Below are 23,172 nucleotides of genomic sequence, written 5' to 3'. Positions count from 1 at the left end.
CCATTAACTTAAAAAAGCTCTCTTTCTCTTGATGTGACTTCATCGATATTGATAGAAGAATAAATAAGATTTGCATGAGCATTACTTTGAGCAAATGAATAGGTGTAAAAAAAATGAAAATGAAACAAGACGAACCGAAGAGGCCTCAGGGTGCGTAAGAGACGTAGAACCCGCAAGATCCCAAGGATCCGGGCACCACTGTGAGAAGCCATTGACACCACGATGTCCACAAGAGAGACGAAGACGAGCGTACCATCCACGATGTTCCAGTTGCTGCGCAGGTATGCTCCCTCTCCTGATATGAACTCCAGAGCAATTACCTGTGTGAACAGGAGAAATTATCTTAAAAAGGCAAAGACATTAGTAGACAATGGAAAAATTGACACAGCATGCACAATTTTAAGCTCAGAATTCAGCCTCGTGACCAATGTGTTCATATAGGAATGCCAAACAGGCGAGATAATAATATTGTATTCGTTTTAGTTTCTTTATAATAATGTTAAAAAAAGATATATATGCGTTTGAGTACAAGCAGGAATTAGTTCGGTCGTAGTTTGTACAAAGTAATTCTCTTTCTCCTATTCCACTGGCCAGCAAGTCATTTTCACCACATATAATTATAGGTGGGATAGATATTTCTTGGGATGCCGATTCCAAATATGATTTTGGTTTTCCTCCAGCACGTCTAGTTTTCATGATGAGACGGATCAAATTTGAAAGATTATTGTCTTAATTATAATTAAGGTAATAACCTTTCAAATTTAATCGGTGGGTAGCCACAAGTCTCTGCACACAAAGATGGAGTCCAGAAACTCCTTGATGCATATCAAACAAGAAAAAGAGCAATCAGAGATTGCAGACCTCGCTAGGACTTGTTTTGTGTGGTGTATGTAGTTTTGTTTGGTGTATTTTGTGTAGTGTTTGTGTATCGGTGAGTTACGAAATGAATAAGAGACATAATTAGAACTGCCACTTTATAACTGATGGCAGTGATGACCAGGTACCAAGATATCCCGCATGGATGCAACCTCACTTTGATTGGACACCTCACCCTGACCCATGACATTTATTATTATTCATTCAATTGAATTTATGATGGGATTAAGATAAATTCAATTCAAATCAAATGGATTCCAAATGGTCCTTTCAGAGAGACATAGTGAGAGTGAGATTTATCAGGATTAAAAGACATGTTCCATGTTTTGGACCAGTTTGTGATTTTATCCAGATCTGCAGAAAGCGAACAAGCTGCTGCTTGCCAGTCTGAGGAATGACAGATGGTACGGCAGAGGGTGGAGTCATCAGCAAAAAGATAAAGAGGATTTTCCAGAGAGTCGGAGAGATCATTGATGAAAAACTGAAAAAAGAACAGGGCCCACAACGCTACCTTGAGGAACTCCATCCTGGACAGGAAGAGGGGATGAAAGAACTCCATTTAGGGCCACAAGTTGGCTGTGACAGGAGAGGAAGTCTGTGAGCCATGAGTGGAGATGGCCTTGGATACAATTGGAAGAGAGTTTGGTGAGTAGGGCAGGGTGCCAGACCGTGGCAAAAGCACGCATCAATTGCAACAGATCGAGGAATATGGCTCTGATTTCCTGTCTGTCATTGAGGACCTCCATCCATTGTTGGGAGAGCAGAAGCAGCATATCCAGGGTAGAGTGACCTGGTCTGAAACCAAATTGATGATCGGAAATCAAGCCATTGGAGAAGAGGAAGGATTTAATGTCTGAAGTGATGATCGATTCCATAACCTTGTGATGGTTGGGAGTAGGCTGATTGGTCTGTTGTTGCAGGGATCGGTTTTTGCACCTTTTTTATGCAGGGCAGTAATGCTTGCTGATTTCCAAGCAGATGGCAAATGAGAGGGTGAATAGAACAGAGAGAGGGTGATCAAGGGCAGAGGAGCAGGCTTTTCGGACACGTGGGCTGATGCCGTCTGGACTGGTTGCAGAATCTGAGTCGAGGTTTGACAGTAAGCTGTCCACCTTGTCAGGAGAAAAGGACACACAGTCCAGGGACAGCTGGGTGCGACTGGGTAAGGTGGGTAAAGAAAGTAATGGGTTTCGGACACAAGATTTAGATACAAACACGGGGTTTAGGCATTCAGCCTTTTCACGTTCGGTATCAGTAGTGCAGCCATTTGAGGCAAGGGAGGGGATGGAGGGGGAACATACACCAGAAACAGATTTGATTAGACACCACCAGGATTTGGAGGAGGGAGAGAGGTTTGAGAGTTCAGACTTGAGCTTAGAAAGATGTTATTTTCGGGCTCTCCTGAGGGTAGATACACACTTGTTCCGAGCTTTATGGAAGGAACTGAGATTACCCTCAGTTGGGTTTGCTTTCCATGAGGCAAAGGCAAGTTGTTTCAGCACAACTGCCTCGCCACAAGCTTCAGTGAACCATGGGCGGAACGAAGGGTAGGACATCTGAAGACGAGAGGGGATAAATCTGTGCATGAGGGAGAGCAAGTTTCTTTGAAAGACTTCCCAGGATGAGTTGATATCGGAGAAAGTGGCGATGGGAAACCAACCAGTCGAGAAGTTTGATGGCTGATTGAAGACCCTGCCAGTCAGCTTGAGTGAAATGCCAGACTCGATGGCACTGAGGCGGTTCTCTGATACCAGCCAGAGATAGGTGTCTACTTGGACCAGCATGTGCTCAGATGAACCGATTAGAGCGGAGGAAGAACAGCAGATATTTTCAGGGAAATTTGTCAAAATCAGATCCAGAAGAGATGGAGTACCGTTTTTTGAGATCCGTGTTGGGAAGTTAACTGATTGAGTCAGTCCGAATGAGTCGCTGAATTCTTTTGCTGAAGTTCCATGACAGGCGAGAGAGGTACCCACACTCAGCCAACTGGCATGATGACAATTGAAGTCACCACATATGAGGAAGTGAGAGTTCGGATGAGAGGATGAAAGTTGGGTCCATGTTTTTGATAGTGAGGTGTAAATGGAATCATCACTGTTTGGTGGACGGTACAACACACATATTGTTACGGGGCCGGGATGTCCGCCATGAGCGTGACCGCTAGACGGAGCCGCAAGTCAACTTGACCGATCGCCCGGAATTCAGATCGTACTTTTCCGGAAAAGTCTGGAGAAGACGGGTCCCTTTTAGACCGAAATCCGCCAATGGGTAGACCACGTGGGGTAGGGTCGATTGCCAACTTCAATTTACCTAAGTACCCACATGGTCCAACTACCGGGGAATTTCACCCTCGACGGAACTCGTACGAAACCGAGCGGCTTGGCGAGCTCGTTCCGTGTGCGATCCCGAGCGGTTTTAATCACCGAGAACCGTCTGACCGAATTATCCTGCAACCACGGCAATGGCCAACTAATCCCTCACACACGACATGCTCAGTCAATGAAAGAAGGAATGCGGATGAGCTGAGAATATTTAACAATTGGGGTTTATTTATACTGCAATGGGGCAATGAGGGGAGCACATAAAGCAGAGCGATACTGAATATAAGAAATGCAATGCAATCATATACAGCACACAAAGCACTTAACAGTTTTCTACTTGTTAGACGGGCCCATGGACACACATACGCACACACACACCCAAGAAATGGTGGCTGATGCCTTTAATATGGACTTCAGCTCGGAGGGACAGATGAGCTGAAGCCCAGGACCAATCTGGGACCTTTCCACCTCGTGTGGTCTTCCAGCTGTTCGGACCAGGCACCAGCGAGGGCGAGCTGGTTCCAACCACCACGAGCCACGATCCTTTCCGAGCTCCGGTGGATCCCCTCGCGCACCGGAACACGTGCTGGTGAGACGAGGCGCCGATCCTTCCCGAAGATGCGTTGCTTCCCCGAAGAACCATCAACCAAGATGAGGCCAAGGAGTCGCACCAAGTCAGGAACCAGGCAGAGACCACGAAGAGCTCCACGAACCAAGAAGAGCCAGCCAAACCAGACCACGAAGCAGAGCAAAAACTGAACCAGCACCAGAACAACCCCCAGCAGAGCCGAACCAAGATGAGGCCACGAAGCAGAACAACAGCCACCTGAAGAACCAACCAGCAGAGCAGAGGGTCCCCTTCTTATCCCTCTCAGCCACACCTCACTTCCGGCGTGACTCATTCGACCTCGTGCGCCACCCCCCGCAACCGCGGGTGGGGGCTGTTTACCTTCCTTTCTGCCAGACCCGCCCCAACCGTCATTCCTGTTTACGCTGTTGAATCTCGGGACGGGAGGGTTTTTCTTCTTCTTCTTCTTCTTCTTTGCAGAGGAGGGTCGTTCTTCTTTGTAGTTGTTCTGATTGAACCCTAACTATTAAAATAAATCACAGCACATTTACATAGATTGACCAATTAAACAATGGAAGGCGAGCTATCTATAGAACACGTACTTACCGAGATAACTGAGCTCAAGGACATGAATGTTGAGTGTGATCGTTTTCCAAATTCCTAACAATATAAACAAGAGGTGGGAGTGGAGGGGAAGCTGTAGCCAGAGGTATTCCTGGGGGTGTGGGGGAGTGAGAGCAGTGCATGGAGAGTGAGGAATAGAGTTTTTGATGAAGAGAGCAACTCCTCCACCAGGACGAGGCTCAGGTCTGTCATACCGGAGGAGGGAGTAACCAGAGAGCGATAAAAGGGAGTCAGAGACGTCTTGAAGGACGAGTTTCTGTTTGGCATATTATGTCTGGTTTGTCAGTGGCAAACTTTTCTGAGAAGAAAATAAATATCTCTTGCGGGTGGGGTGGGGGGGGGGACCCTTCCATAAACTCCCTCCGTAGACCCCGTCAGACCCTGATTTTTTTGATGCCATGAACAAACTTTAGTACATCATGGGTAAAGAAGGTTGTCGTCAAGTTTCATCAGAATGGCATGTGTAGTTTCTAAGAAGAAAGCAAATACTGATTTTGGGGGCAAACCCCTACATGCCTGACTTTTTTTTAATGCCATGAACAAACTTTGGTATAAACATGGTGATGAACTTTGTGGTAAAGTTTCATCAAAATCGTATTTGTGATTTTAGAGAAGTTGAAAGTATTTGTGGACAGACGGATGGACACGCCATCTATAGAGCTCCCCAGAACTATGTTTCAGGTAAGCTAAAAAAAAATCACCCATATTTCGCATGAGGAGTACTTGCCGTGTGCTATGTTTCAATTTTTTTCTTGATGTGGTTTCAGAAATACAGAGGTCCAAAGTTTTTCCGTTTTCCAACTTGGCTGCCACACCACATTACCTATGATGTCATAATTATCAGTATGACATTGTGCATGAGTAGTTGCTCCAATGTTGAAAATTTCGTCTCAATCCGACAAGCGGTTGCGGAGAAAAACGCTAAAGTTCTGTGTGGACAAACAAACTGACAGACATGTATACAGATAAGCAAACGGACCCAAATTCAATACTCTCTCCTTCGGTGTGGGTAAAAATGGGCTGTTGCATGTCCTCGAAATTCCAATTTTTTTACATTTGCATCTTGATTTCTTTCCAGAAAACCTTGGCACGGTGAGTGACGAGATGAGGGAATGCTTCCATCAAGACATTCAGGCACTGGAAAATCGCTACTAAGGTTTCTGGAATGAAAGTATGCTGGCTGACAACTGCTGGATGTTGCAGTGCGACAATCTGGCCAAAGTTTACAAAAGAAGATCGTACTCACAATGTTTCTCAGTTGTTAGACATTTTTTTTTTTCGTAAGTGTGCACAGTAGTGTAAAAATTTAACCAAGTGTATGGTTTGTGTTTAAGGTTTATGGGAATTATACTGAAAGACGAATAAACTTGTAACGTTAACTCGCCTAATGTGTGATTATTACCTAAACTGTGCTAAAGTTAACACCAGTCATATTTCAATAACTAGATGTACTCAAAGAAAATCAAAAACAGATTTAGAATCAGTTTGCAAAACTGGGCTAGAAAAGTGTGCTTACATCTTTGAGAGAAAAAAAGTTTGATTTTGTCGACTTTTGAGTCAAAAGCCTTGGAAAACTTTTTTCCCTTACTTTCCCTGATTATTTGTAATACAGTAATGTTTTGTATATGAATGTATATTATATTATTGTGAGGCTTTTCCTTTTGTTCCATTCACACTTCCTAAAACAAGCGGTTCACAGTTCAAATTGTGATAAACGCAGTTTTAACGCTTGCAGTATGTACAAAGGTGAATGCCATTAGCAAATAAGGCATTTGAAGTTCATTTATCAAAACAAAAGTGAGATTGGAAAGAAAGACACAGATGCTTTAACCCTTTGAGTCCTGAGCTCCTCGGACTTTCAGCTCCCCCACCCTGGACTCCACGGAGAAAAATCCGGCCACTCAGGTATATGGAGGTTTGAATAGCGGCTGGTAAAATGGCCACTAGCATTCAAAGGGTTAAAACAACAAACTAAAAAGGCAACCTTTTTTTGCAACATATCACCATGAATTCCAATAAGCAAAAAAAAAGACAAACAGGAAACAATCCTAACAACATGCAAAAATAACAGGCTTCTGGTTTTTGTTTTTTTTTGTCGTGAATGCACCCAGTTTTTTCAGCTCAGTAGGATGCTCTCCAAAAACTATGTTTACTGCAAATGAATCTGTCTTGTCTAACTGCTGTCACTTGTTCCCTGCGAAGTCAATAATATTGTTAATCTGTTCCCACGTTGTTGTCTCTTCTTAATTGGTCTTGTTTTTATACATTTTGAGTTTGTGTGTTTTTTATGCCTCGGCTCGGCAATCTGCTTTTGAGTCAAAAGCCTTCCACTTTCTATTTCCCTCTCCCTTTCTTTTCTCCTCCTTTATCATCCAGTTAATCATTATCATCCATTTATATTTGACTGAAAAGTTCTAAAAATAAAAATCCATTTTTGTTTAACAAAACTCACCTCACTCATTTTTCTCCATCACTCCTTCCTTTACCCATTCTCGATTATCCTCCCTTTAAATCAGATTGCAGTCCTTGCCAGGCCCACTGTCAGTGACTGCAATCTGCTCTCTCCCAAAATGATTGGGCTGAAATCACATCTTTAATTACAGCGTGTGCGCTGTATACAATTGCACCGAGTTTGAAATGTCCCCGGCGTCGTCTACCACATCTCCGGTGGGTCCGGTGTCCCCCCGTCCCCCTCCCCCCCCCCCACGTGCCTCAAGACAGCCAATGACGGCCGTCTGGTAGATGCAGTGGGTAACCTCGACGGAAATGGCGACAATTGATGGAAATACCCGAGTATTTCAATGGAAATTTGTGAAACTCATGTGTTATATATGTGAAAACCATTTAATTTATTGCTTGACGGAAAAAAAAAACGAAGAAACGCTCCCCCCTCATGTACGAACGAACGAAAGACGTCACTTCCGCCCACCATTGCATTTCGCGCCGATCGCCGAATGCTGAAAGCTAAGTTCTTATGCTATCATTCTTTTGCGGTCCCCTGCCACGCTGTATCGAACGATTTCATTCCTTCTGTTATATATAAAGGTGCTTATCACAATAATAACAAGATTTTTACATTTCAAATATTAAGTATGCTTTTTAATTGTTTTTCAACTGAAAAAGCATAAATTGCATATTTTAACATTAGTGTACTCATTTGCTTCACCACACGTGCTGTATTGAAGGATTTCACTTGTTCTGTTTGATATTGAATCCGCTTGGGAATATCTTCGTAAAAGCTTACTCACTCTCATGTGCTGGTTAATTGCATCTGTCTGCAGCTATTCTATCCATCCTCTCACAACTGTACACTGCATTCAAGCAGTTTGTGTTCTCAACATTAAAGGCTAACCTAATTGATGGTAACTTTAGCCCACTCTGTGTGGGTTCCAACAAGTGTGTTCATCATTAGGTAGGACAGAAAACATCATCTTCCTAATATGAAGACCAAACTCTTTAACCTTTCTCCTCCCTCATAATCTTGGTGGTACCTACTCAAGTCTATTTCTAATACATGGTACCTCTCTACCCCTTCACTCAACTCATTTGGCCAAACTTCAGACTGTGCTCGAGATGAGACAGAATGTCTCAACTCAGTGTTTGGCTCCAAATATTGGGCACCCAACCCATCCCACTCCCTTCCTACTTTACCACCTCATACCCACTGCCTTTTGAACTCCACCTTTCACACCTGAGAAGGTATAAAAAGTTATTTTCAGCCTGAATTTTTCATCGTGGAAAAATGCGATTTTTCAACTGTCTTCAAATTTCATCAGATGGCATCAGTGTCCTCAAATCTTGTTGTGCTGCTCTTGCTTCTCCTCGTCTGCTCGCTTCAGCCTGCCTTCCTTTGAACACCTCCCATCTGCCTGATAATCTATCAACGCCACTGCGAAAGTTGAAAAACAGGTCCTCCCCACAATAGGCTAATATGCTTGCTTCCATTTATAAGCAATGTCACAGCATCTATCATTGCTGCCAATGTAAAGTCTTTCCTGTTTGGAAACAGCCTGATCCGTGACAATCAGTTTGGATTCTGCCCCAATCACTCAATTCTATATATGCTGTATCTCCTCTCTCAACAATGGTTGGAGGCCAGAAATCTCAAGCACGAGGTCAGGATCATCATCCTGCACACACCTATGGCATTTGATACAGTCTGGCATCCTGCACTGCTTGTCAAATTTGCTGCCTGTGATTTGCTGCCTGCCACTCTCATATTTGACTTCCTGATTTCCTCCACTCACAAAGTCAATGTGATGCTCTCAATGGAACCCTCTCATGTCCTCACCCAGTGGAGGTTGGAGTGACTCAAGGGCCTAGTCTTGCTCATCATCTCCGTAAGTGACATCTCTAATACTTTGGAAACCCTCTCATCATTTTCAGATGACTATATTGTGTCACACAGTACCCCTATCCTCATGATAGGCATGTAGCAGATGGATACCTCTCTGCTGATTTGGAATTGTTTAGATGATCGTCTGATCAATGGAACATATGTATCAATCTTGGAAAATCTCAGTGATTTTTCCACCAGAAGGATAGTCAAATAAACTCACTCAGACAATGGAATCATCAAATGAAACCAACAGCCACATACGCTTCCTCTTTTATAGCTGCACTTTGGGCCGTCATTTTTATACATGCGCACAACAAAATTATTCCTGGTGTTGGCTAAATGGTTCAGGTGGCAGGCTTGGAATCCGAGGATCCAGAGTTCACATCGCCCTCAGCTGTTGAATTTATACCAGGTGGGGTTGACTCTGCCTGTCATCCTTCTGAGGTCGGCAAAATGAGTGCCAGCATGCTGGTATACTGTCGGAGTGACGATCCGTCCAGGATTGTACCCAATAGCCAAGGAGACTGCTTCGTCAGCAGCAATTCTCTGCACAGAGCATGGACCCAATGGATGGATTAATGGAAAATTAATTTTGTATTCTGGTTTAGATGCGGTCTGTAAAAAAAACAATGAACCACCCATTGCATAAAGCAGTGTCAGCTGCGACATTGCTCACCACAGCTTTAGTCAGCTGATATAAGCATTATAAGACTTTTGCTGACAAATTGTCTGGTCATCCCCTGTGGAAATCAATCCATGGCTGCATTTCTGGCTCCATGCATCAGTGCATGTATGTGGGGAAACATTAATTAAGGGGTTTAATGAGTAGCTTTATGGGCTTTGTCTGTCAAAACATGGCATTTCGATAGAAAAGGAGAAAAAACATTTTAACAAAGTAAAGCATGTGTACTTCAGCAGCAAGACCAAAGTATACAGTCAAACAAAGCTTGTCAAACTAATATACATGAATCGTGACTGAGGCCAAAGCTCATGGTCATGCAAAAGCATAGACATCTTTGTCTACCATGCCAAAATGTATGCTCATTGGTCATATACTGTAAACATTTTCTGTTTGGGGAACATTGGCTATCACCTCTGTTGAGAGGCGACTTTTTTTGGAAAAAAGGTGAAAAAGAAATTAAATATTATATCAAAGCCAAAGACGTGAACTTTGGCCTAAAGACAAAAGTACACATTCAAAAAAGCTGGTAAAAATATTAAACTGTACCCCTATTTATGAAGGCATTTTGGCCCGAAAGCCAAAGTTCATGTTCAGACAAAAACATATATCCTATCCTAAAGGGGCAGAATGCATGGTCAGACCACAAACGTTTGGAGAACTCTGTTAAAAGGAGCCTTTTTCATATAAAAGTGTAAAACATTAAGTATTATAACAGAGCTAAGGAGGTATACTTTGGCCCTAAGATCCAAGTACACAATCAAACAAAGCTTGTCAATCTAGTGCACATATGCACTTTGGCCTGGAAGCCAAAACTCATTGTCCGACAAAACACGTACCCTTACACACGGAGGCAGAATGCATTGTTTGCTCTTATGAGATCACCTTTTAAAGAAAAAAAGGTTAAAAAAAATGAGAATTTAACAGAACTAAGGACCTGGACTTCAGACCTTTGGCCAAAGTGCACAGTCCAGCAAAGCTTCCCAAACGAATGCACAGTACACATGCACTTTAGTCTGAAGGCCAAAGCAGATAGTCAAACAAACACATACATCCCATAGCCTACAGGACCAGAATCCATGGTCATACCAATACATACATCCTACCCCACAGTGCTATAATATATGGTCATATCATAACCTTATGAGTAGGACACTCACTGTATAGAGTCTATTAACCACAGTGAGATGTGCTGGCATGGTGGCCTGAGGGAATATATTCAACTAACACCCCTTGGACTGAAATGGTGACCAATGCGACACCAGTACTTGCTGCTAAGGTCCTGACTAACAAAAGGCACCTGCCACACATCCACTATGTTTAGGAACCCATTAAACAGTAAATAAGATCTCTAAATTGCAGGCCAGGAGAAGCTATGAAGATTGAATGAGCATCGATCAGGCACAGTGGCGGTCTGTGAAAAACACAGATCTACCCACTTCGTATAGCAGTGTCAGCTGCTGCACTGCAAAGTGCAGTGATAGTCAGGGTAACTAGCTATAGAAGCCTTTTGATTGGAAAATTATCAGTCCACTCCTTGTGGAAAGGAATGAATTGAATGATCTTTCTGGCTCCTTTGCTGTCTTCAGCATGGATATGTGTACAACATATTAATGAAGGCGTTAATGAGTCACTTAGCGGCTGCATTTGTTTCACAGATCAGGTTTCCCCATCTCCCTACCTCTGCCCTATTTATTGCTTTTGTTTTATTATTACTCCCCATGCGTCAGCGCTGCCCTGTAGGTTAAACTGTACCCCTATGGTTCTCGGTGAGCGAGAACCACGCAAAGGGGAATACGGGTGAGGCGTGACCAGCCTGAGTCCCAGGCAGCGGGTGCCAAAAAGAGATAGAGAGCGGGAGTGAAAACTGGAGTGAAGTGTGTGTTGAACTTGAGGGGCACAGCACAATTCCATAATGCCTTTCGGTACATTTTGCATTATGGAATTGTGCTGTGCCCCTCAAGTTCAATACACACTTCACAAAGGTAATGAGAGGCTGCATAAGTTAGAATCCAGCTGTGAAAAGCTGACGGGTCACAACACAGTTCAGTGGCAGGTGTGTTTTAACGGGCTGTCGACCAACTAAGCAATACGGTAGTGGGGAGGGGCTGCTATGCCTGGTGTTGGCTAAATGGTTAGGGTGGTGGGCTTGGGGTCCTAGGATTTTGAGTTCAAATCCCACTTGGCTGTTGAATTAATTCCAGGTGGGGTTGAATCTGCCTGTCATCCTTCCGAGGTCAGCAAAATGAGTGCCAGCTTGCTGGTACCCTGTGTCGGAGGGGCGACCCGTCCAGGATTGTGGCCAATAGTCAAGGGGACTGCTTCGGCAACACCAACGCTCTGCACAGAGTATGGTCCCAATGGATGGATGGAGGGGTTGCTCGTTTTATTATTAACAACAGGATCATTGTTCCCACTTTTTCATTCCGTGTTTCTGGCTATTAATTTGTTTCTTTTCATGCCTCCGTCATTATCCAAATTCTCTCTGTTTGTATGGATCTGGTCACAACGGCAGGGAAGTTCGATGTATTCATGAGGTGTGTTTCTTAATCGTCCTCTGTCGAGGCTGCCATCACGATTTGTGCTTCTTGTCTTATAAATAGTACATTATTAAATATATGTGTGGTTCCCATTTTTCCTATTGTTGCCACCATTCAAATCATTAAATTGTTCAGATGAAATGTGGGGATGCTATTTGTGTTTCTGCCATCTCATAGAGAAAACACACTTAGTTCCATGTTTTCTTGCCAATCTGCGATTGGTTAGTTGTTGTTGTTGTTGTTGTTTTTTTTTGGGGGGGGGGGAGAGAGTGGGAGGAGAACGAGTTTCTACCCATTGCATTCAATCAGGCCAATCAAGCCGCTCGGTGATTCGGTGACTGTAAATGCTAACCATTGTTTGTGTCTAAGACTGGCACATGTTGCAACTCACAGTTATGTCTGCATGCATACATACATACATACATACATACATTAAAACTAAGCTATGTGGAGACCAACACATTGGGATAAAAATGTGCAAATCGATTGAAGTCACATAAATAAATTATGTTGTGTTTCATTTTGTCTGCTTCTTCCAAGTAATGTCTTTTAGAACTACGAGCAGATTACCCACCCTACCGGCGATCTTGTTCCAAGCATGCAACAGGTTCTTCTGACGTATACCTTTATTTGGGTGGTGTATAGGCAACTGACAGCTCTGCACATGCAAAATAATAATAATAATAATAATAATAATAATAATAATAACCTGGGTTATGTGCACGAAGCAAAAACATACCAACTGCTTACAATTCAAAACGCCTCAATGAACTGGAAAACGTGGGGTGAGGAATATTTACAGTAAATGGTGGAAGCTTGTAATACCGTCCCCTACCTGGAGGCGGCGCAACACAATACACATTTACATCGATAATTCGTGTCTCCCCCCTCCCCCTTGATTGCCATCAAGGCTTACCTTGATTGCCATCTCAGCCACAAACACTGCAGTGAAGATGTAGTTGGAAATGATAAGAAACATGCGCTCCTGAAAAGCATTCATTAAAACATCACGTTAAAAACTATCTCAAAATGAAGCCATGCCATGATGACCCCAATGAAGATTTAGATGATGAAACACTCAAGAAACTGAAATAATGACTCACTAGGCTATTGACTTCAATATCAGGTCTCTCCAGGGCAATTGTTATGCAATTGAGGAAAATGAAGAGAAGCACGATGTGATCAAACACCTTGTGGGCAATTATCTTCCGGCACTGAAGTCTGATCCTGACCATCGACAAATAACAGACAAGTTATTGGTTAACACATTGCAATTCTCAATCATCTGAAAGTCATATTTACTTTCACAAAATTTAACATTTCCAACTGAGCACAAAGCACTTCGATTACAATCCAGTGAGATGGTTCAGAGTACCCACCATATTTCAGGAGCATTTCATAACTGAGAAGCAACCACAGAGGGGTAACTACTCCATCACAGTGTTATATTGATCAGCAATTAAAATGTGGTCACATTACCAGCACAAAGCGGCCCAATAATTTGAAATAAACGAGTGGCCAGACACTGATTTTGTGATTGGCCAGCTGGAGTGTTCGCTCTGAATCTGGGAGGTCGGCCGTTTGATTCTGACCCTGTCTGAGTGATCGCAAAAACTTGAGTAATGGTATGTGCTCCTTGCTCACTTGATGTTCAGTACTTAGATGTTAGGGCACAGAGTGGGGATGATGGTGGGTCGTTGGAGAGAGATTTCTCCTTCGTTGTCATGCTGACTATGGAGATTAAGCCAACACCCCTAGGTGGCATCCCTATCCCCAGAGTGCACCATGAAGTTATGTCACTTCCCCTAAGGTCGCAGTTAGGCTGTTGTCCAAAGTCAAGTCTGATGTTTTCTTATGTCTGTGTCTACATATAACAGCTCCTCCATGACCCTTGAAACCAGTAAACAACAACAAAAGGAACATGGGGTCTTATACACCTGAAAGTGTTCCCAATGAGCTAGTCGGCTTGATGTCCCCTCGGATTAGGTATTGTAAAGCGTTCGTCTTAGGAGACAGTTTGCAGACACTTTGTATAAATTCCAAAGAAAAATTGTTTTTTTGAATCCTATTGTAATCGAAATTTGTGATGGGTTCAGCACTGACAGCATTTTTAGAGAATACTTGAAGTAACATACTTTGTTGACATCACAGAATGTACTCAATCGGTGTTAACAGACAAAACTTGCAAACTCGCTTGCAATTAGCCAATCATCAATGTTTGGGATTTCCTCTCATGTGTTTTTGAATGCAGGATGTACAGATAACACCAAATGAAACAAAAACGAATTAGAAATGTACAATTTCAAAATCAATATACTGCACTGGATGACAGCTGCCTTCCAAGCAATAAACTTGCTTGTCTGAATCAGAAAAAAAAACGCTCAAAAGGATGTGATGGGTGTTAGAGGAAAGTGTTTTGGACTGGATATATACGACTGTATTAAGAGGCCAGTGATTTATTGTAGTGACCACGAAGGGGTGTTTGAGGATCCAAATATCAGGTGTTTTCATTGCAATTAAGTTACTGCAAAGCTGGCATGAAACTGTTGACACAAAAATTAAGCAACAACTTTTAAAACGTCAAATGAAGTCTGAATTCACAGTTCAGAAATTTCTGAGTTATGCATATAGAAACCATGGCTATTGAGGTAAGAAATCCAATCAGGAAATTTGTACGTGAAATCTGTATGGTTACAATGTGCAAAGCGATCCTTAAAATTTACGTGCAAAGCACATCTCCAACAGCATCTATGGACATGTCTGTAAATGACCCATGTCAATACCCGACATAAATTGTGTGTCCATGTGGTCCAAGTTAGGGTCGGAATAGCTAGGCATCATTAGACACCAAATGAGTTGTCTCGTGCCATCAGGGTAGGTGAAGGGGAGAGGATTCAAACTGCCGTTGCTTCCAAGTACAACGTTCATCACAATGTTGTTTCTCGGTTCCTGACAAGATACTGTCAGACTGAACAGTTAACTGAGAGACCTCATTTAGGTCACCCAAGGGTTACATAACCCCTCATGAAAATCATTATATTGTCACCCTTGTCAGAAGGAACTGCTTTTCAATGACCCGAGATCTCTCGAAAGACATGTGAAGAGTAATAAACGATCAAATTTCGACCCAAACAGTTTGGAACAAACTTCATGCTAGTTGTATGAGCTCCAGAAGATGACGACCAAGCATACCTCTAACACAGCGAATTGACAGCAAGGAATGCAATGGGTGACATATCATCATAATTGGATGGTGAACTGTTGATGCCCTGCTCATTTCATTGATGAGTCTAGATTTTGTCTTGACTTCAATGATTGACATGCGAGAAGAAGGAGAAGGGAGGAAAGTAATGTACTAATTGTGCTATTTGGCAACATGATCAGTTTTGTGGAGACAGCCTGATAATATGGGCTCTCATTAAAATTGGCTGAAGATCTGATTTTATCTTTTTGTTGGTCAATGTTGGTCACATACATTATTATTAAAGCTATTTCTGCCAAAGTAAACTGAGCAGTGATCATTTGAAGACAGGCACCATTGCCAATTTACACTGACGCTTCAGAGAGCCGTGTTGTTTTTGTAGAACAACTTAATTGTGGCCTCCACTGCCCTCATGTTTGTTTATGGAATGTACAAATCAATGTGCTGGTTTTCAACCAGAATATGATCACATTTGCAAGTATGATAAAAAAAGCATACAAGCCTCAATACTTTTGTTATGCAGTTAATGAATTGGTAAGTCATCATATTTTCAGCATTCCACTGCTTCCAACCAGCAATCATCTGTTGTGAATCTTGAAAACAAATGACCAAATAATGACTTGTTGCTCAATTACTAACAATTACACAGCTCATCCGACTGGCAGACAATGGCCTACTCTTTGTGAAAGTCCTTAATATCTTTAATATATATATATATATATATATATATATATATATATATATATATATATATATATATATATATATATATATATATATATATATTGTTACGAATTCGCGCCCGCCGGCGTGCGAGCGGCCGCGTACCTCTAATGGCAGCCGCGTCGCCCACCGTTCGGACAATTCAGTCGTGACCCTCCTGGAACTATCGCCAGAAACCAGTCACGGGTGGGGGGTGAACCTCACCACAGCCCAGTCCGCACTCTACCCGAGCGAAATAGGGTTACTCGCCGAATATCAAAATACCTAAGTACTCGCGCGGGTAACCTACCGAGGGGCTGTACCTCGCCGCAGGTCGGCTTGGGATAAGAACCGCTTAAGCGGTTCGTTCCGTTCTACAGCGATAACCGAGCGGGTATTATCGCCGACCTCAACGGATCCGATTCTCTTTACCGGGTGTTTAAAACCCAACTAATTATTCCGCCATGCAAGATGGCATTTTCAATGGGGAATAGAAGACGCAACGAACGGGATACATTTCACAAGCAAGGACATTTATTATTTGCACACACATCACAAGCAAGGCAGTCATGCAATGTACAAGCAAGAAACAAAAGCAATACCACCGACTACGAGCAATAATGTACATGCACAGTCACTTAGGCAGGTCGACTTCACAGGACACGGCGCCACGAACATTCGTTCAAAAGCAAGAAATGGCCACCCCCAAAGACGAGGGTGGCAGACAGGGTTCGTGGACATTTATAACGCGGGACCTGGAGGACCGAACGGGTCCCACGAGACCATGGCAAGTTACCTGCCCCCCCCCGGTGGTCGGCGAGTGGCGATGTCCCACTCCCACGACCGTCAGCGTGGTCGCGCCTGGTTCCAGGCATCCAACATGGCCAGCAAGCTCTCTCCGGCACTCCTCGTCCGGGCGCTCAGGTCCACCACACAGCCGGCACTGCTGCGCCTTCCGTCCGCGTCTCCCACCAACAGGCCGCTCACAGGACCAGGAGCGCAGGAACCAAGCGAGGAAGAAGAAGAACCGGACCACCGTAAGACAGGGGCAAGCATGAACCAAGAAGAGGCCCTGAACCTCGCGTGCGGTCCGCCCTTTATAGCATGGCTCCGCCCGTCGCTCCGCCCCGTTCTCGGCTCCACCTTCCTTCGAGAAGCTTCTCGAAAAGGGGCGTTTCTCAACTCCGACCGCCTCACTCCTCGTATCCACTAATCGCGAGTGAGCCGCCTCGCCCTTCTCGTCACACCAGCCTCGGAGAAAAAGGCAATAAAACCCGCGCGTCATCGCAGTTCTTTCCTTGGCGCCTTTGTTTGACGTTCTCGGACGGTTTTCGACGCGGAAGGGGTGGTAGTGTGCTCTGTTGGTCCAAAATAACGATAGAGAAAGAAAAACACTATCTCAAAGGGTCGCAGCCGGTGAACACGAAGAATTCCCTCTAAACAACGGTGGGGAAAGCTATCTGATCACCCACTTACTGGGATAACTGATCTAAGGAACCTTTTTGGTGTTCTCCGAATTTCCACAGCCGTAACACTACCCCCTCCCCTTTTTACAGACTCGTCCCCGAGTCGTCGAATTTTCGTGTACCATCATGTGCAGTTCTCCCCTAGTACATTTTACCTTCGGATCCCTGAGTGCGACATTCATGGTATTCGTGTCCCCAAAATAAATAATTTACGGGCTGAGTAACTAGCTAAACAAACCCACTCATACAGACGACTTAAATAAATTGCTGGCGCTAAAAAAAACATGCAGGGGGCACAACTCATGTACATTTTACACCTTAACCTTATAAATTTACACTACACCATGGCCCAGGATCTATGGACTGTGGAGAAAAACAAAAGTCACCAGCAGGGAGCCAGGCTGCTCACACGCAGTCTCTGGCTCATGAAACCATGCAGGTGACAGGGAATGTGGCCGGCTGCTCACCCGGAGTCCTAGGCCTCCCCCGTGAAATGAGCGCAGTGAACACAAGCGGTGCACGAGCCGCCAATGCAGTCCCGTGATGCGGCTGCCTACAGCGCAGTCCCTGCGGCATGCGGATGGTGTTGGCTCAAGCAACACAGCAATGAACGGTGGACGGATGGCTGGATGAAAACAAACACGGTGCACGGGCCGCCGGTGCAGTCCCGTGTTGCAGCTGCCATCAGGGTAGTCACTGCAATTTGCGCGATGATCCTGGCGCACATGGTAATGAACAGGGGGGGGGGGAATGCAAAACAGAAAGGGGCAAAATGGACGAGGGCAGTAGGCATGGGCCAAGGCAAAGGCAGGCAGGCAAGGCATGGCAAGGCCGCTGTAGCAAACAGCGGCAAATGAAGTTGACCGGCACGGGTCTTGCAGCAAAAACAGCCAGCAGGTGAAGTGGCCGGCACAGGCCTAGTATCAAACAGCCAGCAGATGAAGTTGGCCAGCCTTTGCCTTGAAATGGAGGTTGGTGGAGGGAGTGCGGTGGTGCTGGCCACTCGGAAGGCGGGTTCGGACCTACCCGACTATCTCCCTCCCAACCTATCGCCTTTGTCTGTCTCTGTCCTGACCCACCCCCTTAATTTGTCAAAGATAAATTTAGCCCCAACTTATTTTTTTTGTTTTTATTTTTATTTTTACTTCCCCCTCTATAACTCGTCTCCTAACCCCATTTATCGTCCTTGTTCAAATAACCTATCCTGTCCTAGCCTACTCCCAACCCCTACGTTCCCTTCCTGGAGGGGAATAAAGGAGAGCTAGCGTCCTGTGTCGAGGCCCAATTTAAGCCTCAGAATGGCATCCTCAGATTTCAGCGATCTCAACCCAAAGTGGGTCCAGCGGCCCACAACAAGAGCGAAGGGATGGATGGTGCAGAGGGGTACACTTCCTAATCTACCCTAACCATTATTAACCTTAAACTACCCCGGGCTTTCAACAAGCGCCTCTCGCTTAAACTCTCGGTTCTAACAACCAAGATTCCCATCGCCTGTGTTGGTGGCTTCACAATTTCGGGCCTCGCCCTCCAATTTTCCTCCCGTGCCCTAACACGGTCTCATGACTGGGACGCGTGGCTCCCTTGGCAGGAACTACCCTCTGCCGATTCTCCAACGATGGCACCCCCGGGCACTACACTGCCTCCGAGCCTACCAGCTCCCTAAACTGTGGAGTGCCCTCCCTGGCGACTCCCCCTCAACGCTCACGTAGCAGGTTGGCGCTCCGGGCCCCTTCCCTGGGTACCCGCGCCCAATGCACGGCCCACGCGGCCAATGGCGCCAGGGGCCCCCGCATCATGTGGGCGCACTCCTGCCCACTACGCTACCCGGCCCCCACTGGACCCATGGCCTACCGCGGCCGACTAGCCCGGTGCCCGGGGTACCAACTCAGCGATACTCACCGTTCGCAGCCACGCTCCCAGCCCATCAACAGGGCTCCTGCACCCCTCCAAATGGGTATCGAGCCTACATTCCCACCAACAGCAAAACGATCTCCATTTTGTCAATTTAACTACCCCTCTAAATCACATTACTCTGACCCTGGGGTCCCTTGGGAGGGAATCACTCCTCCCCCCAATCAGTCATCACACCATGCATTTCACAATCACTCCATACACTCAGACCCGCTGGCCTCACTCACTCAACATGCTTCCACTTCACTCCTCTTCTCTCACACATCGCTAATCTCTGCCATTCTTCTATCTGCATCCCCTAACTACCTCATGCTCCCTCGTCATCCCTTACAATATAGCATGTTCCTTTTAACACTACGTAGCTAAGCTACGTCCCCTCTACACACTTAAAGTCTGTCTATGTCCTCAAAATCCCTTTTCCATCTTGAATCTCAACTACAATCCCTCTACCTAATCCATTCCACGGGCCCCATGAGGATTTATCTCTGCCCCATGGAGCTGCTCTAGCGAAGCTAACCCATCCCCCTGACTAGTTGTGTTCCTGTGCCCCGGCCAAGGGGGTCTTCCACCCCTTGCCCGGGAATCCTGTTCACCCGAAGCGAGGCTTGCTTTTTTTTTTCTATGCGCCACCAGTGCGGAAACTCGCAACCTGCGCTCTTTTACTCCCGTGATGTCATGGCAGCTGTTCATGCCCCTCGTCCCTCCTTGGATGGTACCATCCGGCAGGGATACCCCTCCTGCCGGACTGCAACCCTACATGCAGCCATGACGTCACCCTGAGCATTCAAAAGCAAGCCTCGCGGTTCGAGGGGTTCCCCACACGAACACGTGCTCTGCTCGTCGGAGCTTTTACAAACACGCTCGCTTGGAGAACCCATCCGGTCCAAATCCATATCCAGCCTTCCTTTTGTCCGGGATCGGCTACATCTACCGCGTACGTTTCCGGACCGGGTTTCACTCGCGCAGGCGCGCACGCGGCGGCCTCGTGCGTTGCACAGCACGGACCCCGCATGCGCTGCCGTGCAAACCCGACACGGTGCTCAATACAGCTACGGCCGCTACCCGGCCCTTGTCCCACTGTCGCCGTCGTCGTCTCCATTCAATCCACAAGCTCAAACTCCCGCGTGTCACAAGACTAACACACCTCACCATGACACTCGCTCTCGGAGAGGCGGCAGAGTGCTCGCACATGCCCACCGTCATCTCCCTCACATATAGCGTGCTCACACACGCTGTCTCTCTCACACAACGTGCTTCACTCGCACAGACCCTTCCACTCACACACACCATACTACTCACACACGCGGTGTTTCACTTACACACGGGGTTTCTGTCACACTCACCCCTTCACTCACGGATGGCATATGCTGGGAAGCACGCATTTTACCACACTTATGAGCACACACTTCGACACCACACACACCGGAACCACACTTGTAACCACACCACTCACACACGGGGTCTCTCTCACACACAGGGTCTCTGTCACACACGGTGCGCTGAAGGCACGCATTTCGGCTCACTCGCAACCACGCACACCGGGACACTCACAATGGGGAATGGTGTCACCACAAGGATTTCCGGGGCCTCCATACCCCCCAAGCTCCTCATGCACCCGTTCGCAGCACTCGCCCCCTCTAACTCGCTTGACACGACCGAACTCACCCGGTCGCGATCAGCTTCAAGGGAGAATAGCGTCCCCCTCCGCTCCCGAAGGAGGCTATTCAGCTGCTTTCACCGGGTCACAACACGTTCTGCCAGCTCACCCGCATTAAGCCGAGCTACCTCTGTGTGTGTGTTCGTCCTTAGGTCCTTTTAATCCACCCACTATCTCCCGTGTCTCCGTTTCTGTGACTATTTGCATTCTTCCTGGCTCCATTTTCCTTCCCATTTGAGTCGTTCTTCCTCTCTGAGCCCCACTAGCTGTTCGTTATCTTTGCGGAGCTTTTCCATCTCCGTGGACTAAAATTTTGCTCTCTCCTTGAGTTTATTAATTTCAAACTCATATTCTTTTTGTTTTCTACCCCACTGTCTCTCATGCTCCTTATGGTTCAATCTCATAGTTTCCTTCAATTGGCCGAGCTCCTTTGGCTGTTTCGTTCGTTGTTCTTTCATTATCTCTGCGTTCCTCAACCTTGCTTTCTCCTTAAGTCGTTCTTGTCCTTCTTTTTGTTTCATTCCTTGTTCTTTCACGATCTCCACGTACCTCAACCTTGCTTTCTGTTTAAGTTGTTCTTTTCTTTCTTTTTTAATTTATTTCACCCCCTGTCACTCATTCTTCAATCTCATAGTTTCCTTCAATTGGTTGATTTATTTTTCCTGTTTCAGTCGATGCTCTTTCACCATCTCCTCGTACTCCATCCTTGCCTTTTCCTTTTGTTGTTCAACCTCAAATTCATACTCTTTTTGTTTTTTATTCCACTGTCTCTCTTGTTCTTTCCTCTCCAATCTCGTTGTCTCCTTCAATTGACTGATTTCTCCTTCCTGCTTCATTCCTTGCTCCTTCACTTTCTCCTCATACTCCACTCTATTTTTTCCCTTTTGTCGTTCAGTTTCAAATTGATATTCTTTTTGTTTTCTATTCCACTGTTCTTCTCGTTCTTCCTTCTCCAATCTTGTTGTTTCCTTCAATCGACTGATTTCTCCTTCCTGCTTCATTCCTTGTTCTTTGTGTTTTCTATTCCACTGTCTATCTTGTTCCTCATTCTGCAATCTCGTTGTCTCCTTCTTGGCTGATTTCCTTCTCCTGTCTCATTCGTTCTTCTTTCATTAATCTTTCTTGTTCCTCATTCTTTAATCTGGCGTTCGCTTCCAGCTGTTCGATCTGAACAGTGTGGTTCCTCAACATTTCATTCTCTGCTGTCGTTCTTATTTCTCTCACCATCCTCAGTTCGTTTTGTAATCCTCTCTCTCGGCTTTGGTGTTCCTGTAACTCAGAAGCTTTTTTCCATAATTCCTCTCTCACTTTGCATGCTTCCTCACTCATTCCTCGTACCTCTAATGGCAGCCGCGTCGCCCACCGGTCGGACAATTCAGTCGAGACCCTCCTGGAATTATCGCCAGAAACCAGTCACGGGTGGGGGTTTAACCTTACCACAGCCCAGTCCGCATTCTACCCGCGTGAAATAGGGTCACTCACCGAATATCGAAATACCTAAGTACTTGCGCGGGTAACCTACCGATGGGCCGTACCTCGCCGCAGGTCGGCTTGGGGCATGAACACTGAAGCGGTTCGTTCCGTTCTGCAGCGATAACCGAGCGGGTATTATCGCCGACCTCGACGGATCCGATTAATTGACCGGGTGTTTAAAACCCAACTAATTATTCCGTGATGCAAGATGGCATTTTCAATGGGGAATAGAGGACGCAACGAACGGGATACATTTCACAAGCAAGGACATTTATTATTTACACACACATCACAAGCAAGAAACAAAAGCAATACCACAGACTACGAGCAATAATGTATATGCACAGTCACTTCGGCAGGTCTACTTCGCAGGACACGAAGCCACCAACATTCGTTCTAAAGCAAGAAATGGCCACCCCCAAAGACGAGAGTGGCAGACAGGGTCCGCGGACCTTTACAACGCGGGACCTGGAGGACCGAACGGGTCCGGCGAGACCGTGGCAGGTTACCTGCCCCCCTTCCCTCCCTCGGTGGTCGGCGAGTCGCAACGTCCCGCTCGCACGACCATCAGCATGGTCGCGCCTGGTTCCGGACCTCCCACGTGGCTGGCAAGCTCTCGCCGGCGCTCCGCGTCCAGACGCGCAGGTCCACCACACAGCCGGCACTGCTGCGCCTTCCGTCCGCGTATCCCACCAACAGGCCGCTCACAGGACCACGAGCGCAGGAACCAAGCGAGGAAGAAGAAGAAGAACTGGACCACAGTAAGACAGGGGCGAGCATGAACCAAGAAGAGGCCCTGAGCCTCACGTGCGGT

The 23,172-nt window shown here is 45.8% G+C and overlaps 1 protein-coding gene across 1 annotated transcript in view; it reads right to left on the bottom strand.

Moving 5' to 3' along the window:
* The window catches only part of LOC147022212 (voltage-dependent T-type calcium channel subunit alpha-1H-like), a 481,200-nt gene that overhangs the window by 67,678 nt on the left and 390,350 nt on the right, over nucleotides 1-23,172 (bottom strand). Inside the window, exons 19-21 of the mRNA XM_085890488.1 lie at nucleotides 13,051-13,174; nucleotides 12,864-12,932; nucleotides 136-320 (exon numbers count right to left, since the gene is read on the bottom strand). Of these exons, the coding sequence (XP_085746614.1) occupies nucleotides 136-320; nucleotides 12,864-12,932; nucleotides 13,051-13,174 (378 nt within the window). The remainder of the gene's footprint in view (nucleotides 1-135; nucleotides 321-12,863; nucleotides 12,933-13,050; nucleotides 13,175-23,172) is intronic.

The sequence above is a fragment of the Eptatretus burgeri genome, chromosome 8, assembly GCF_056783735.1.
Source record: "Eptatretus burgeri isolate ZD-2024b chromosome 8, Ebu_testis_v1, whole genome shotgun sequence".
In the NCBI taxonomy this organism is placed as follows: domain Eukaryota; kingdom Metazoa; phylum Chordata; class Myxini; order Myxiniformes; family Myxinidae; genus Eptatretus; species Eptatretus burgeri.
The sequence above is the reverse complement of the archived record's forward strand: the minus strand, read 5'-3'. Positions and strand labels throughout refer to the sequence as shown.